Below are 14,462 nucleotides of genomic sequence, written 5' to 3' on the forward strand. Positions count from 1 at the left end.
CCACCCCAGCCCCAGCCCAGGCTCTGCACCCCACCCCGGCCCCAGCCCTGGCTCTGTACCCCACTGTGGCACTTTACCTGAGAACGACAGTGAAGTGGTTCCCTTGAAGCTCCCCTAACTTCAGAGGGGTTTTCTGATAACTGAAATTCCCCAGCTTAAAGTTCATCAGGCACTTATTCAGGTGGGCAAGTCTTTGTGCACTTATTCTTTAAAGAAAAAAGGAGCAGAGGAAGGACCATGAGTTCCTACAGAAGACGAGGGCACACTAGGGCTGTGACTGCAAGGAGGGAGGCAGGAGATAGCTAGGTGCAGCTTCCTGTTCCCACTGGATTATTTCTATGCATAACAGTATTGGAATGATGGGACAGCACTTAAGTAAGAGATGTGGCGGTGTCTACTCTCCATGGGCTGGAGCTGGCAAAGCTGATGGCACTGCAGACAGCAAGTCGCATAACTGTAAAGAATGGCCTCTAACATTTAAGAAGATTAGCCATATTTGGGCCAGTAAGAAAAATACTGCCAACTCTTAACCACAAAACAACCTTGGAACCACAAAAACACAGAGACGAAAGAAACTTCATTGGCTCATTCATGGAAAAGCGGCAGATCTCTGTATTTCCTCATTCTTTTAAAGGCACGCTAAAGATGTGTACAGCTGGTCTCAAACAACCCTGTACCCTGCTATTTCATACAAGTGTTTCCCGTGTCTTCCCGGACAGGAAATCTAAGCAGAAGAGCAAGCAGTGCATTGGAAAGTCTGTTCTTTCTTTACCACATCACCCTCCCTACTCGCAGCTGCTCTTAAGTTTTTTTTCTCTGAAAGACTGAGTTTACTTTTATTTATGTGTGCGTGTGCGTGTGTGCGTGTGCGCATGTGAATAATTAATTACAGGTACCTCCGGAGGTCAGCATTGGCTACCCCTTGAGCCACAGTTGCAGGAGGCCATAGCTGCCCAGGGTGGTGCTAGGAACCAGACTCAGGTCCGCTGTAAAAGCAGTATGCGTGCGTTTTGCCTGTGGTGCACACATAGGCAAAGCACACACACACAGATGAACAAAACAAAAAAGACAAGGCCAAAAGTTCCTGTATGGGCTACAGGGAGCTCCTCTTCCCTACAGGGAGCTCCTCTTCCCCACAGGGAGCTCCTCTTCCCCACAGGGAGCTCCTCTTCCCTACAGGGAGCTCCTCTTCCCCACAGGGAGCTCCTCTTCCCCACAGGGAGGTCTTCCTGGTCAGTCAAGGCTACGAGTGAGACCCTGCCTAAAGGGCCTCCACACCTAAAATCTCAAATTACAATATACAGATGAAAGGTGCCTGTCAGTGCTTTCACGCCCCATGCCGGTCACTTGACCGCCTCAAAGGCTCCCATACTATCTTTGGATTAGGCCCATCTACGCTCCAAGAATCCAATTTTACTTATCTATTAGTTGTCTGTAAGATTCTCTAATTTCTATCATGGATTAGTTGTTTCCCTTTTCAATTATTATAAACAATGCAACATAATACACTACAGTGCCTAAGAGCATGGTTTTAATTTTTCCCATGTCCATGTTTCCTTTGAAGTGACAGCGACTCTTTCGAGTAGCAGAGGCAAGGGGGCGAGCCTGGCTTGAGTCTGTCAGCGGCTTCCAGTACGGCTTTGTCTGTGTGCACATGCGTACATTTATGTTTACGTGTGTGGACACTTGTGTATCTATGTCTCTGAACACAGGACTGTGGAAGCACTGGGGGTGTGGCTCCACTCCCACGCAGGTGTTCACGAACCGGTTCCACAGCCCTCTCCAGTTCTAACACAAGGGGGAAACTAATGTGGCCACTTTGCTCTACTCCTTGGCCAAAGTAAATAAATTAAAAAAGAAAATGAAACTATGTACATTTTTAGACATTTTTAAGAGTTTACCGGGCTGAAGAAGTGGCCCAGCAATCAAGGGTACTTGCTGGATCTCGGCACCCACACCAGGCGACTTACAAACACCTGCTACTCTAGTTCTAGGGGATCTGATGCTCTCTTCTGACCACTGAAGGTACTCCACATGGGGCACACACACACAAATTAAAAATAAAGCTTGAAAAAAATTCACCCAGGGGTGGAGAGATGGTCAATGGTTAAGAGCACTTGTTGCTCTTGCAGGAGACCCAGGTTTGATTCTCAGCACCCACACAGTGGCTCACAACCATTTGAACTTCAGCTCCAGATGATCTGTCACCTCTTCTGACTTCCATGGGCACCAGGCACGCATACAGTACACATATGTAGAAGTTAGTAAACCATTCACACATACAAATAACACACATCTTTTAAAAAAATCATCTATGTAGTATCTCAGCTCCTGGAATGATATGATATTTCAGTGCTAGGAATTGATCATAGGGCTTTATACATGCCAGGCAAACATTCTACCCTTCAATACTCAGCATTCCCGGAATTCTTTAGAAAAATGCTCTAGTATTCCCTGAAGACAATCACTGAACCACACCCCCAAGGCTTCCATGACTCTGTGTTCACAGACATAAACACACAAATGCAAGCACACATGTACATACGTACATATGAATGTACGTATGTACTAGGCACCAGTTTGCTATGTAAGAAAGCCGACTGACCGAGCTCCTCACTGCTTCATCTCCCTTCCCCATTGTTAGATGCTGTCGGGTGTCCAGCCTTACTAAGTTAAAAAAAAGTCACTGCATTAATTAAACGGTAGGAAGACAGCCATCCAAGTCAGGAAATGGGTGAAACGGGAACACCCAGTTCCCCTATTCCCTGGGAAGCGGTAAGACCTCACACAGACCAGAGCAGGTGTGGAGCGAGGATGCTGAAAGTCGAGAAGGACCCACACAGCAGAGGATCAGCATAAACAGAGTGGGGACCAACTGATGGAGCTCTGCAGTCAGTAGTAGACACTGCTGAAGAAAGGGCAGTGTTTTCAGGGCAGAAACAGAATAAATAAAATAAGAATAAGCAAAAGCAAAAGACAGGGGCTAAAAAAGAACCAAGTTGTCAGCCTGGCTGTCCTGCGACCTTGGAAGACGGCTTCCTACTAGTGCCAGGAAAGAGTCTGATGGCTGTCTCTGTCTTCTCTTTCTTTCTTCTTTAAGACAGGGTCTCACTATACAGCCTTGCTGGTCTGGAACTTACTATGTTGATCAGGTTGGTGTCACAGAGATCTGTCTGCCTCTGCTTCCTGAGAGAGTGTGTGTTTAAAGGTAAGTGCCCAGCCTTGCCCTTTTTAAAAACATCAAACTCAGCCTCTTAGCTGTTTTCAGGATGTACTCACAAAGTGTGCAGTGTGTCTCCAGCACCTGAGAAAGGAACCCCTCTCAGTCAGGCAGCATTAGCTTCACCCCTCTAACCTTCCCTGCAGCCTGGGATTAATAATGTGGTTTTTTTTGTACAGATTTCCCCATTTTGGACATATCATGTAAACGGAAAAGAAATGATTTTTTTTTAAATGCCTGACTACTTAGTGTAATTTTTTTTTTTTTTTATTGTTTTTAAATGTCAGGGTCACCCTGTGTAGCCCAGGCTGGCTTCAAACTTGCTATTTTCCAGCTTCACTCTATAGAATGGTAGAACTATTGGCCTTTGACAATATCCCCAACAGTACAACAACCTTAAACTTATTACTCTGTAGGATATACTGACATCTCACTTTTTTTTTTTTATAGCTGAATAACATCCTCTTCCTCAATATATAATGGACAGCCATCTCTGCATCCGTGTGTGTAGCAAAGCCCAGAGCTGTATTTAGTTCTTAAAGGTGAAGGTGCTCCTTGACAACATTGTTCACCAATTCTGGGAAATGCAGAGCAAACCCTTTTGGCTGTAAATTCATGTGTGACAATCTTGTTTTTAAGCAGTAAGGGCCAACAAACCAACCTGCCACACGGAAGTCTTTAGTAAAACAGAAATACTGGCCCAAGTTCAGACAGGAGCAGGCAGGAAAAGAAGGGAGACACTCTGAATAAGGCAGCCTGAGATTATAAAGTTGATTAGAGCTGAAATTACTAAGTAGATCAGAGTCGAAAGGAACTAGAAAGAAAAGTTGCTTATCTCAGGACTGATCAACCCGGCAATAATTAAAATCCCTGTGTGGCAGAATAGGTTTATCCTGTTTGCCAGTTCTCACAGGAAAGGCCAGTTCACCCATCACGTGGACCCATTAAGCAAACTTGAGGTGTGGCCAGTATCCTCGAGATCAGTGTACTGGGCTTTCTCGCAGCCAGCCAGCATGTAGACACCAGCTCCTCCCAGCCACCAGGAAATGGAAGCAGGCTCTATGAGGACAGAACAATACCCTGATCAAGCCTGACACCTGCTGGCTGAGGAAGACAGTCCAGTGCCTCAGTTTAAAAATTATTATTATTAATTTTTCGGTTTTTTCAAGACAAGGTTTCTTTGTGGTTTCAAGTTTTCAAGTTTCTGCTGGAACTTGCTCTGTGGACCAGGCTGGCCTTCAATTTATAGAGATCTGCCTGCCTCTGCCTCTCAAGTACTGAGATTAAAGGCGCCTCCCCCTTAAAAGTTATTATTTTTTAATTCCCAAATTAGCAACACCTCTCTTCTGTCCTCATTCCAAACAAAGCAGCATCTTCATGTGTACCAGTAAATGTGATGGAGAAGGTGTGTACCCAGTAAATGTGATGGAGAAGGTGTGTACCCAGTAAATGTGATGGAGAAGGGTGCCTATGACAGCGTGCCACTGCCTAGGTCATGGAAGGACTAGGGTACAGAGCAGGCTGTACCCTCCCTCCCTCCCTCCCTCAACCACCTTTACCTGCATGCCCTTCCTTCCCTTCCTGAATAGTCTGAATCCACGTTTTCCATCTCCCTCTTAGTTCGGCATAGTGTCCGAGTTTCCCTTGTCATGTGTGTATGTGTGTCACTTCATGTTGAGTTTCCCTTGTCATGTGCGTATATCTGTGTCACTTCATGCCGGTACCCTGCTGCTACCCAACTCTTGCTGAGACTCCAAACCTCAAAATCATCTCCATCTCTACATTTTTGCCACACTTATGCCTACATTTTCTTTTTTCTCCTGTCTTCTCTTCCTCCCCTCTCATGACACCTCCCTACCCTGCTCCATCAACAACTTAAAACTGCACACAGCAAGAGGAGAGATGGTATTTGTCTGAGTCTCGGGGATTTTGCTTATCTAATGCTCTTCAGCAGCATCTATTTACCTAAAAATAATGAATGCCCTAGAGGTCTGTCTTCCCTGTACGGATGTCATGCTATCTGCATGACTCCAAGCGTAGCATACATGCTGCTGGAGGCGGCACACAGGAAGTTGTATTTCGTACTACAAGCTCAAAAAGCTACTCAGCAGGTAGTAATGTGTTGTGCGCCGCAGGTCCTTCTAATATCACTCGAAGCTATTTTATTAGTTTGGAGGTAGCAACCTAAGTCCCCCCATGCCCCAAGGAACACCTCACCTTCTGAAATCAAGACTGTTAGTTCTCACCCAGAGGCAATATTGCCTCCACAGTACACTAGATAAGTCTGCAGACGGCTTTTACCCTCACAACTGTAGGGAGCAGGAGCTTGTTATGTGCTTATCATATGGAAAGGACAGAGATCAGAGGGGCTGCTAAATCTCTTACAACGAACAGAACCAGTTCCCACAATAGACACTGTTCCAGTTGTTAAGCATGGAGTGCAGAGGTGAGGGGCCCTCATCTAAAGGAAAACCACAGCATCCCTTATCTGTGCCAACACCCCACTATGGCCTTCACAATAAGTCCCAGGCCCTCAGGCTGACTAAAGTGCACCCCTACTTCAGCTCTCATCTTGCTCCAGCAGGGTTCTACTCATCTGTCTCTCCTGTTTTATAATTACTTCAAAAGCAGGGACCATTTTTCCATCTGTATGTCTGCTACATGCAAAAGCTCTTATTCATTGTTTCCTAGGTAAATATTAAAGGATACACAATATTTAATAAACAAGAGAAAGGCGTTCTTTTGGCTCTATCATAAGTGGCTTTTTTAATTCCTCAAAAACAAACAAACTAACTAACTAACCGAACCATGTTTGATAGATTAGGAAACAGAGATTCAGGGTGAAAAAAATGAAGTAGAAAATTATATCTACAAAAGAGCAGAAAGTGAGCTGTCAAGCTGGCTCAGCAGATACGGGCATCTGCTGCCATCTCTTGAGTCCAATCCAAAAGAGAGTTGGAGAGAGTGGATTTCTTCCAGTAGTCCTTGACCTCCACAAATGTGCCACTGTCTGTTCATATGCACACACAGCACATAAATATGTCTACAAGATTTTAAAAGGCAGAGAGACCATATAAAGCTAAAAGCTGGAAGTTTGGTAAAGGCAGAGCTGAGGCCGCGCACTGTGAGTCTGGGCCGGCGTTGCGGCGGGCGCTCCACTTACTTGAGAACAGCGATCTCCTGGACTGTGATTGCCCTCTTGTCTTTGGTTCCCATATAGGAGAATATGTTTGGTTTTACCCTGGGGAGACAGAAACACAGCAACTGGAAGTCACATACCATAGCCAAAGCACATTTCTAATAACTTAAGTCTCAAAATACACACACTAACACATTAAGGGGATATGGAGAAACTTTATCGAGGAAAATACAAATGAATGTGCAAATTAAAACAGCATACACTGCCTTCTCAGCTGGGTTTGATTCAGAGCCTCTGTGGCTATCAGAATCAACTTTGTTCAGACTGGGCTAACCAGGAAAAAACACACAAGTCCCACTCTTCTATGGTCAGAGACAATTCGTTAAGTTACATAAAACTATGACAGTAAAGGGGGAAAATATTCTAGAGGTATAATGTAGCACTCTGAACATTTCATAGCTTCAGTTTTCAAGATGTTATAGTAATGTGACTTTTACTTTAAATACAATCTATAATTCAACGTTTAAATTTACAGTAATACGATTTTTACCTTAAATATAATCTATAACTCGACATTTAAAGAGTGCCAACAGCTAAAACAGGGATCTGGATAGCTCTGATATGAAGATACACAAAGATCCTCAGAAGAGTATTTGCTTACTCCCAGAAGTCCCAACTGTATACCCCAGAGAGACTATTTCCACCTGTCTACATCCCTAGGAGGGCCATCCATTCTCTCCACCTGTCTACATCCCCAGGAGGGCCATCCATTCTCTCCACCTGTCTACATCCCTAGGAGGGCCATCCATTCTCTAGGACATGGGGCTCTGGCAAGAAGCCACAGACACTTTTTTTAGGAAGCTAGTAAAACAAATGAAATGTTATTTAATCAGGTACAGTATTCAGGGCTAACCTGCGCTCTAACCCAGACTCCTAGAAGCTTTGACTCCCACCATCTCATATTATAACATTTGGAAACAAGGCCCTTAGAGAGATGACCAGGTTACAATGAGGCTTCTATGGTGGACTCTACATAGGGTTGTAGGACAGACAGGGCTAGTGGTCCTGCCTGAACAAACAAACAAAAACAAAAGAAAGAAAGAAAAAAAAAAAAAGAAAAACCTATATACTCTGATCTTGAAACCTGCAGCTTCTGGAACTGAGGGAGAGCTATGACTGACGTTTGCTGTTTAAGGTGTGTGGCATTTTGGGGCGGCTATTCTGGAAAACACACACCCTGTACAGCCATGGTTAAACAGAGTTACACTCCAGCCGGGCGGTGGTGGCTCTCGCCTTTAATCCCAGCACTTGGGAGGCAGAGGTAGGCGGATTTCTGAGTTCGAGGCCAGCCTGGTCTACAGAATGAGTTCCAGGACAGCCAGGGCTACTCAGAGAAACCCTGTCTCGAAAAAACAAAAAACAAAAACACCAGAGTTACATTCCCACAGAGTACAAACTTGTTGTGGTGTCCACAGATATTGTTTTTCTTTTAAAAATTATAAAGAATTATTTCTTTTAATAATTCTTTTAAAAAGAATTATTTTAGCTAGGCATAATATAAACCCTTAATCCCAGCATTTGAGAGGCAGAGGCAGGCAGATTTCTGAGAGTTGAAGTCCAGCCTGGTCTACATAGGAGGTTCAGGACAGCCAGGACTGTCATACAGAGAAACCCTATCTTGAAAGACCAGAAAAAAAAAAATCCTATTAGTGTTTGAGTGTTTGCCTGTGGATACCGGAGGAGGGGCTGGAAACCTTGGACCTGGAGTTACAGATGGTTACTGGCTATGGCATGGGTGCTGGGAACTAACTGGGGTCTTATGAAAAAGCAGCCAATGGTTTTAACTGCTAAGCTCTTTCTTCATCTCTACTAAAACACAAATACACAAAAATTTCTGGCACCTTACCTACCCTCAAAATCTATAATCTCTACTGTATTTTCATTCCTTTGAGCAGATATCATTTTCCCTGGTTATACTGGAAACCCTTAATTGTATATAAATTACTTACTTCCAGAATTACTAGCACGGGGATTAAAAAGTCTATTGCTTCACTTCCCAGAACATTACCATTAAAAAGTGATAAAATCACTTGTTACTTATTGATCTCTGACTCCTGCTCTTTTCCCTGCAACACGCCCTCCCTTACTGATCTGTTAGAACAAGAATGAAACACTAACCGCAGATACTTGGACAGGACATTGATGGCATCCATGGTGTCTTTGTTTTCCTTGTAGAGAACAAAGTGGCAGTAACTTCCCCGGGATTTTGGCCAAGAATGTTTTCTTGGATCTTAAAAACAAAACAAAATAAATTAAATGTCATATATACTAAAAACTCTATATTACTTGGGATAGCCTGATTGTTACAATTGTTCTTTTAACTGAATATTTCAATCATGCTACAATCTGGAAACATATCTTAAACAATGCAAGATTTAGATTTAAACTATTCAGAGTAAAAAAATCAGGACTCTGAGAAAACTAAGCTACAGCTACAATCTGCAGACACTGCCAAGTGTTCACAAGTCCATATAACAGCTACAATCTGCAGACACTGCAAGTGTTCACGAGTCCCATATAGCAGCTACAATCTGCAGACACTGCAAGTGTTCACGAGTCCCATATAACAGAGGCGGGCTGTTTGTCAAGGACTGTATTTAGTTTCAATGGCACAGAACTCCAAGAAAGAAAAATTATAAAAAAGGATTTTGCACAATCAACTAGAAAGAATCCCTTTGTTTTGAAATGTTTTCCATTGTCCTTAAGTCTTTTCACACAAACCTAGAAATCCTTTATCTTCAGAGGTGTGGAAGTTAACTGAACATCTGGCTTTGTCAAGCAAAAACATTTCTTGGTAGCAGGTTAGTGATTTCATCAACTACGTAAAGAACCATCAACCAGTGAGGACAAGCAGTAACCTCACTCAGGAGAGCACCACATTAGCACAGATGCCGAGAAAATCAACTTCCTTCTTGATGATTGGGAGAGTCCTGTCTAGAGACATTCTGTATAGTCACGTGTAGAAAAATATTACAAGGTCCTCTTCAGCTCTTGGAGTGAATTTCTTACCATTTCCATAGGGTTTTGTGAGTGGAAATTCTTTTTCACTTTTTCTTCTAGCTCACTACCCTTAAGCCAGGTTCTCTGCACTCAGCCCTTAGGACAACGCTGGCACTTTACCTGTCTACAGGAAACACCAAGCTCTTACCTGCCGCAGCTCTGACCTCTGTCCGAAGGCACAGCATAAAGAGCACAAGAGAGCAATGTTTAATTTATAACACTGTTAGCGTGCTTTAGAGGGGAGCATGCACATGATCGCATGGTGACGGAAGACTGAAGACTTTCCACAGTACCTAGAGCTCTGTGCTAGTCAATAGCTATTCAGACTTTAATAGTAGGATGTTGTAGAGGCAAACAATGAACAACTAGGGAACTCCCCTCTAGGCACAGCCTTCCTGTCTCAATCTCCTCACAATGGATGTCAGTCCATCCTTCAAGCTGCCTGTCTACAGCCATGGGATATAGCAAATCCTTAAGTCTACATATTGAATGACTTTTTCTATGGACCTTTTCTTTCCCCGTAAATAGAGCAAGTCATGTCTGATATGCTGTGTGTAATGAGAAGCTACTGTTTTGCTTCGTGCTGCTGTGTTTTATAAGTTTCTTGCACTGAAATGTAAAAATCTTTAAAATTGGGACACTGGGATTATTAGCTTTCTATATTCACCAACTTATAGATTAGAAGACTTAAGAAATGACGTATGAGACACATTCAGTGAATGCAAGGCTCTGTCCTTGTTTTTATCATCATATATGTCTATAATAAAAAGCTAAAAAACCAAGAATGGTGCAAGCTGGTGAGGTGTAGCGACACACTGTACCCACTGGCCTTTCACAGTCACAGGTGAGCACAATCACAAGAAACAATGCAGGCTGAGACTACAAACTCAAACATTCCTCCTGTGACAGGACACCAGGGAGTCCTGCTGATAAGCGTGCACCTCCTATTAGCTGATCCAAGCACAGGGCATGAATGTCTCTGCTTCTAACAAATGCAAATGCTTCTAAAGAATTCAATGGTCTCTGCAACTAACAAATGCAAATATTCACTTTTCTAGGAATACTCAATATATAAAAGAGTAAACATTTGCACTGGGAATATTTTGAATAAGCAAAAATTCTATCTTTTGGACTCTACCTAAACTCCAGCCCCTGGGAACACTAAGCAATGTACACCTAACCTCGCAATGTGAATGAAGTCACAGTGCTTTTCACAGTTTTGAGGCACTCCAATTTATAATCCATTTACAAAGAATTCTAAGGCTGGAGACGCGCTTCCAATCTCCATGAGGCTGGTACTAGTTTAGGATGGTATGACACCAGAGTCCAAAGCTACACAGAGGAAACAGTTAATAAGGAAAATGGGGGAATCATGCCCAGAGGTCCTCTGACTAAGGAAGGCAGATGTGGGAAGCCTGGGGAGGGCGATACAATGGGGGCAGCATGGAGAACCCTCTTTGTGCATATTCAAGGTCGTCTTCATGCAAGCCCTCGCACACGTCAGCCTCTGCTTCTCAGTATCCCGCTGTGCCTTCACGGCTGTCCTGACACGTGCACCTGCTCCTTTCTCTATCCCTTGCATTTGATGTAAAAAGTACACTCATGGCTCCTTATCTTCAAAGTCGCGTTTATGTCTTCTCCTTACTATATTTCTCCCCTTTTCTCTTTCTTTACTGCTTTTTTTAAAAAGCACTCCCTGCATGCTGCCTTTTGCCTCAGCATACTGTGCAACTCTTTTCCAGTCTCATCATTAGTTAAGCAAACAGGCATCAGTGGTTTCCTGTGCTGCCCAGTGATGGGCACAGTTCTGAGCAGCCACCTCAGCATCCCATCTGGAGCCCTTCCACTGTGCTTCTGGGATTCTTTCTTTTCCTAGAGCCGTTCCCGGGGAGATTCTTTGTGTCTATGCCTCTCCCTCCTTAGTAGGTGAAGGCCTGGGTCCAGAGACTCTGCCTGGGAACCATTTATTTCAGAAAGTTAAAAGAATTATATATATCATACAAGTTTTCCCTCCCTGAAGGCAGGAGCCCTTTTGGACTGTGTAGCTCAGGTTAGCCATGAACTAACTCATGGTTCCTTTGTCTCTTGAAAACTGAGATGATACAAGTATGCTACCATGGCCAGCCCCAGATTTCTTTTTTAAGTTTGTGGTTAAAAACAAGTTCTTAAAAGCAGTGGGATGCATATAATTCCAAAATATCAATCTATTACTTGGTTGCATAATGTTATAATAATTTTATAAAATTTACCATGCTTGAATAGGTAAAGCTATGTGTCTTTTTTTGGACTAGGTTAATAGCTGCTTATTTCTGATATTGGGCACTGTGATTCAGAAGCTAAAATGTCTATGTTTCAGAATGCACAATACTATTTGAGGAAAGTTTAATATTGTTAATCTTGGTGGGTGGTGTGGCAGCATATACCTTTAATCTCACCACTTGGGAGGCAGGTGGCTCTCGTGAGTTTGGGTCAGCCTGGTCTACAGAGAAAGTTCTAAGACAGTCAGAGATACACAAAGAAACCCTGTCTCAAAAAACTAAAAAACAATTTAAAAAAATTAAAATTAAAAAAAAAATTTAAATGTAAGTTGGGTGTGGTGGTAGACAACTATAATCCCAGCACTTGAGAGGCACAAGTGGGGTCAGAAAAATCAGGAATTTAAGATCACTTCATAGTGAGTTTGAGGTCAACCTGGGCTACATACAACAAAAAGGTGTGCTGTAACTTTGCTAAATAACCCAGAGATTGTACCAGGGCTTGGCAGTGGATGAGCTCTAAAAACAAACAAACAAACAAACAAACAAACAAACAAATGAAAGCTTTAAGGCTGCTACCCCCAATGTCGAAGGTCAGGAGAACATCCTCCACTGGCCTGGGCTCCATTCTCGGGGCCACTGATGATGCCTCCAGACACTAGTTCTGATTCCTTGGGGACTTTTACTTTAGGAGACACTCTCTACTGGGGACAGGAGAACAGGAGGAGAAAAGGTGAGTGCAGCCTTGGGACAGCCTTTTGAGGAGGTGGAGGAGATTGCAAAGACAGATTTAGCCCACTTTTGTCTAAATGCCCTCAAGCCAGAGAGGTTCAGGTCTCTGGGTAAATGCCGATCCAATATGCTTCTTTGAAAAGCAAAATATTCTGTTACTCAAGTGGGGAGGGGTGCTTTATGTCACATAATACACTTACAACGAAATCTTACAATCAAGGAAACATGTTGATCTCCAAGTTTGAGACCCGACAGCTGGAGACATGGTGAGTCTAAAGCCACTCAGGGACACAGAGTAAGACTCCTTCTCAAAAACACACAAAAAGGTGCCTATGACATAGCAAAGAAAATCCAGATGGAAACAGAACAAGATGAGACAGTACCACTTAAAGAAAAAGAGAAGGCAAACTATAATGGCTACCTTGGGCTACAAACTCCCTCTCCTAAGAGGGAGATACACAAAATACAGCCTCCCCTAAGAAAAGGTCTTCTTAAAGAGGTAAGCAGTCAAACCACACTCCGCTTGCCTCTGCATCCCAAGTGCTGGGATTAAAGGTGTGTGCCACCACCGCCTGGCTCACACACAGCTTCAGAGCACGTGCCTGTTGCAATCTGCATCGTCAGGACCATACTAGCAGAGTAAAGCCTTGCCTTTCCTCTCCACAGAGTGGTTGCTGACCAAATGCTGATCAACTGCAACCTTCCCAATGTATCTGTGAGAGAATTAAGATCCAGTGCCCACAGTTACATGTGGATAGACACCCTCTGTCCTTTCCATCTGGAAGTGACCTCCCGCCCTTGGGAGAACTCAGTCGCTGAAACCACCTCCCTTGCAGTAAGTCCTTTGCAAGCTTGTCTGACAGAGATGCTAAGACACTGTGACCTAGACACTGTAGAACCAAAGAGCAACAGGCCTTAGTCTCCCATGACAGGCACGTGACACCATGCCCAGCTTCCCCTTGGGTTTTTTTTGGGCATCAATTGAGAAGGACCCTCAGATCTCCACCTTTCCCTCCCAGCAACTCAAAGCTTCTCACTTCCGGCTGACTGTTTTCAGGGAGTCAACCTGGCTTTTTCTTCAGCCCTTCCACCTCACCAGAAGCACCATTACAAACAATGGAGTCTTCCAGACAGCATCATCTCTTAAATTCACCTAGGGGATACTGACCAAGCCCTAACGGGCTCAAGTCGCATATGACATCATCTTATGGGCTCTCCGTGGCACATCTACTTTGACATAACAGACCACTGACAGGAGAACTTGAGACATGCAGCCGACATAGACTTATGGACTGATTTGATGGGGGGGAAAAAACCAAGAAATATCTAATTTTTCTTAGGGTTATAAGTAAATGGAAATTCTCCTGGCAATGGAGAACATAAGCAAACATAAATATTAAGCGACTGGCAGTATATTCACATTGACTGAACAATAAATAATGAGATGGACTCAGGTGAGCGGCTAACTCCTTAAAATACCAGTGTTCTCTGTATGTGAGTGAAGATTTTCATGTTTGGCAAGCAGAGCAGGGAACATGGCCCTAGGAGGGGAGGTGAACTCCTATGAAATGTTCCTTCTCCTTTAAGAGCACACAATGAGCAATAATCCCCCTCTTCTTGAGCTGGTCCTCAGTCTGCTCTGCAGGGAACAGGAGTCTCTCAGGCACCACTGTACTTTCTTTTCTTTCTTTCTTTTTTTTTCCCCGAGACAGGGTTTCTCTTTGTAGCCTTGGTTGTCCCGGAACTCACCCTGTAGACCAGGCTGGCCTCAAACTCAGAAATCCGCCTGCCTCTGCCTTCCAAGTGCTGGGATTAAAGGCGTGTGCCACCACTGCCCGGCACCACTGTACTTTCTATGTCTTCACTCACATATGAGGCTGAATGCCCCGCTAGACAGACTTGACAGACTGCAGACCTACTCTACATCTGAAATAACTACTGACACCCCCCAACCCCCCAAAGGAGTGACATGATTCAGAGATCCCTCTCCATAGATGGCAAGTCAGCCCATGGTCATGAAGAGGCAAAGGAGCAGGGTAGGAGACAGCAAGGTCAC

At 43.9% G+C, this 14,462-nt stretch overlaps 1 protein-coding gene across 2 annotated transcripts in view; it reads right to left on the reverse strand.

Moving 5' to 3' along the window:
* Pus7 (pseudouridine synthase 7) overlaps nucleotides 1-14,462 on the reverse strand; it is a 42,625-nt gene that overhangs the window by 15,228 nt on the left and 12,935 nt on the right. Inside the window, exons 6-9 of one of the 2 annotated variants that reach the window (XM_031380118.1) lie at nucleotides 9,568-9,585; nucleotides 8,538-8,649; nucleotides 6,384-6,461; nucleotides 78-206 (exon numbers count right to left, since the gene is read on the reverse strand). In XM_031380118.1, the coding sequence (XP_031235978.1) occupies nucleotides 78-206; nucleotides 6,384-6,461; nucleotides 8,538-8,649; nucleotides 9,568-9,585 (337 nt within the window). The remainder of the gene's footprint in view (nucleotides 1-77; nucleotides 207-6,383; nucleotides 6,462-8,537; nucleotides 8,650-9,567; nucleotides 9,586-14,462) is intronic. The other variant, XM_031380119.1, reaches the window with a different exon arrangement.

The sequence above is a fragment of the Mastomys coucha genome, unplaced genomic scaffold (assembly GCF_008632895.1).
Source record: "Mastomys coucha isolate ucsf_1 unplaced genomic scaffold, UCSF_Mcou_1 pScaffold19, whole genome shotgun sequence".
Lineage (NCBI taxonomy): Eukaryota > Metazoa > Chordata > Mammalia > Rodentia > Muridae > Mastomys > Mastomys coucha.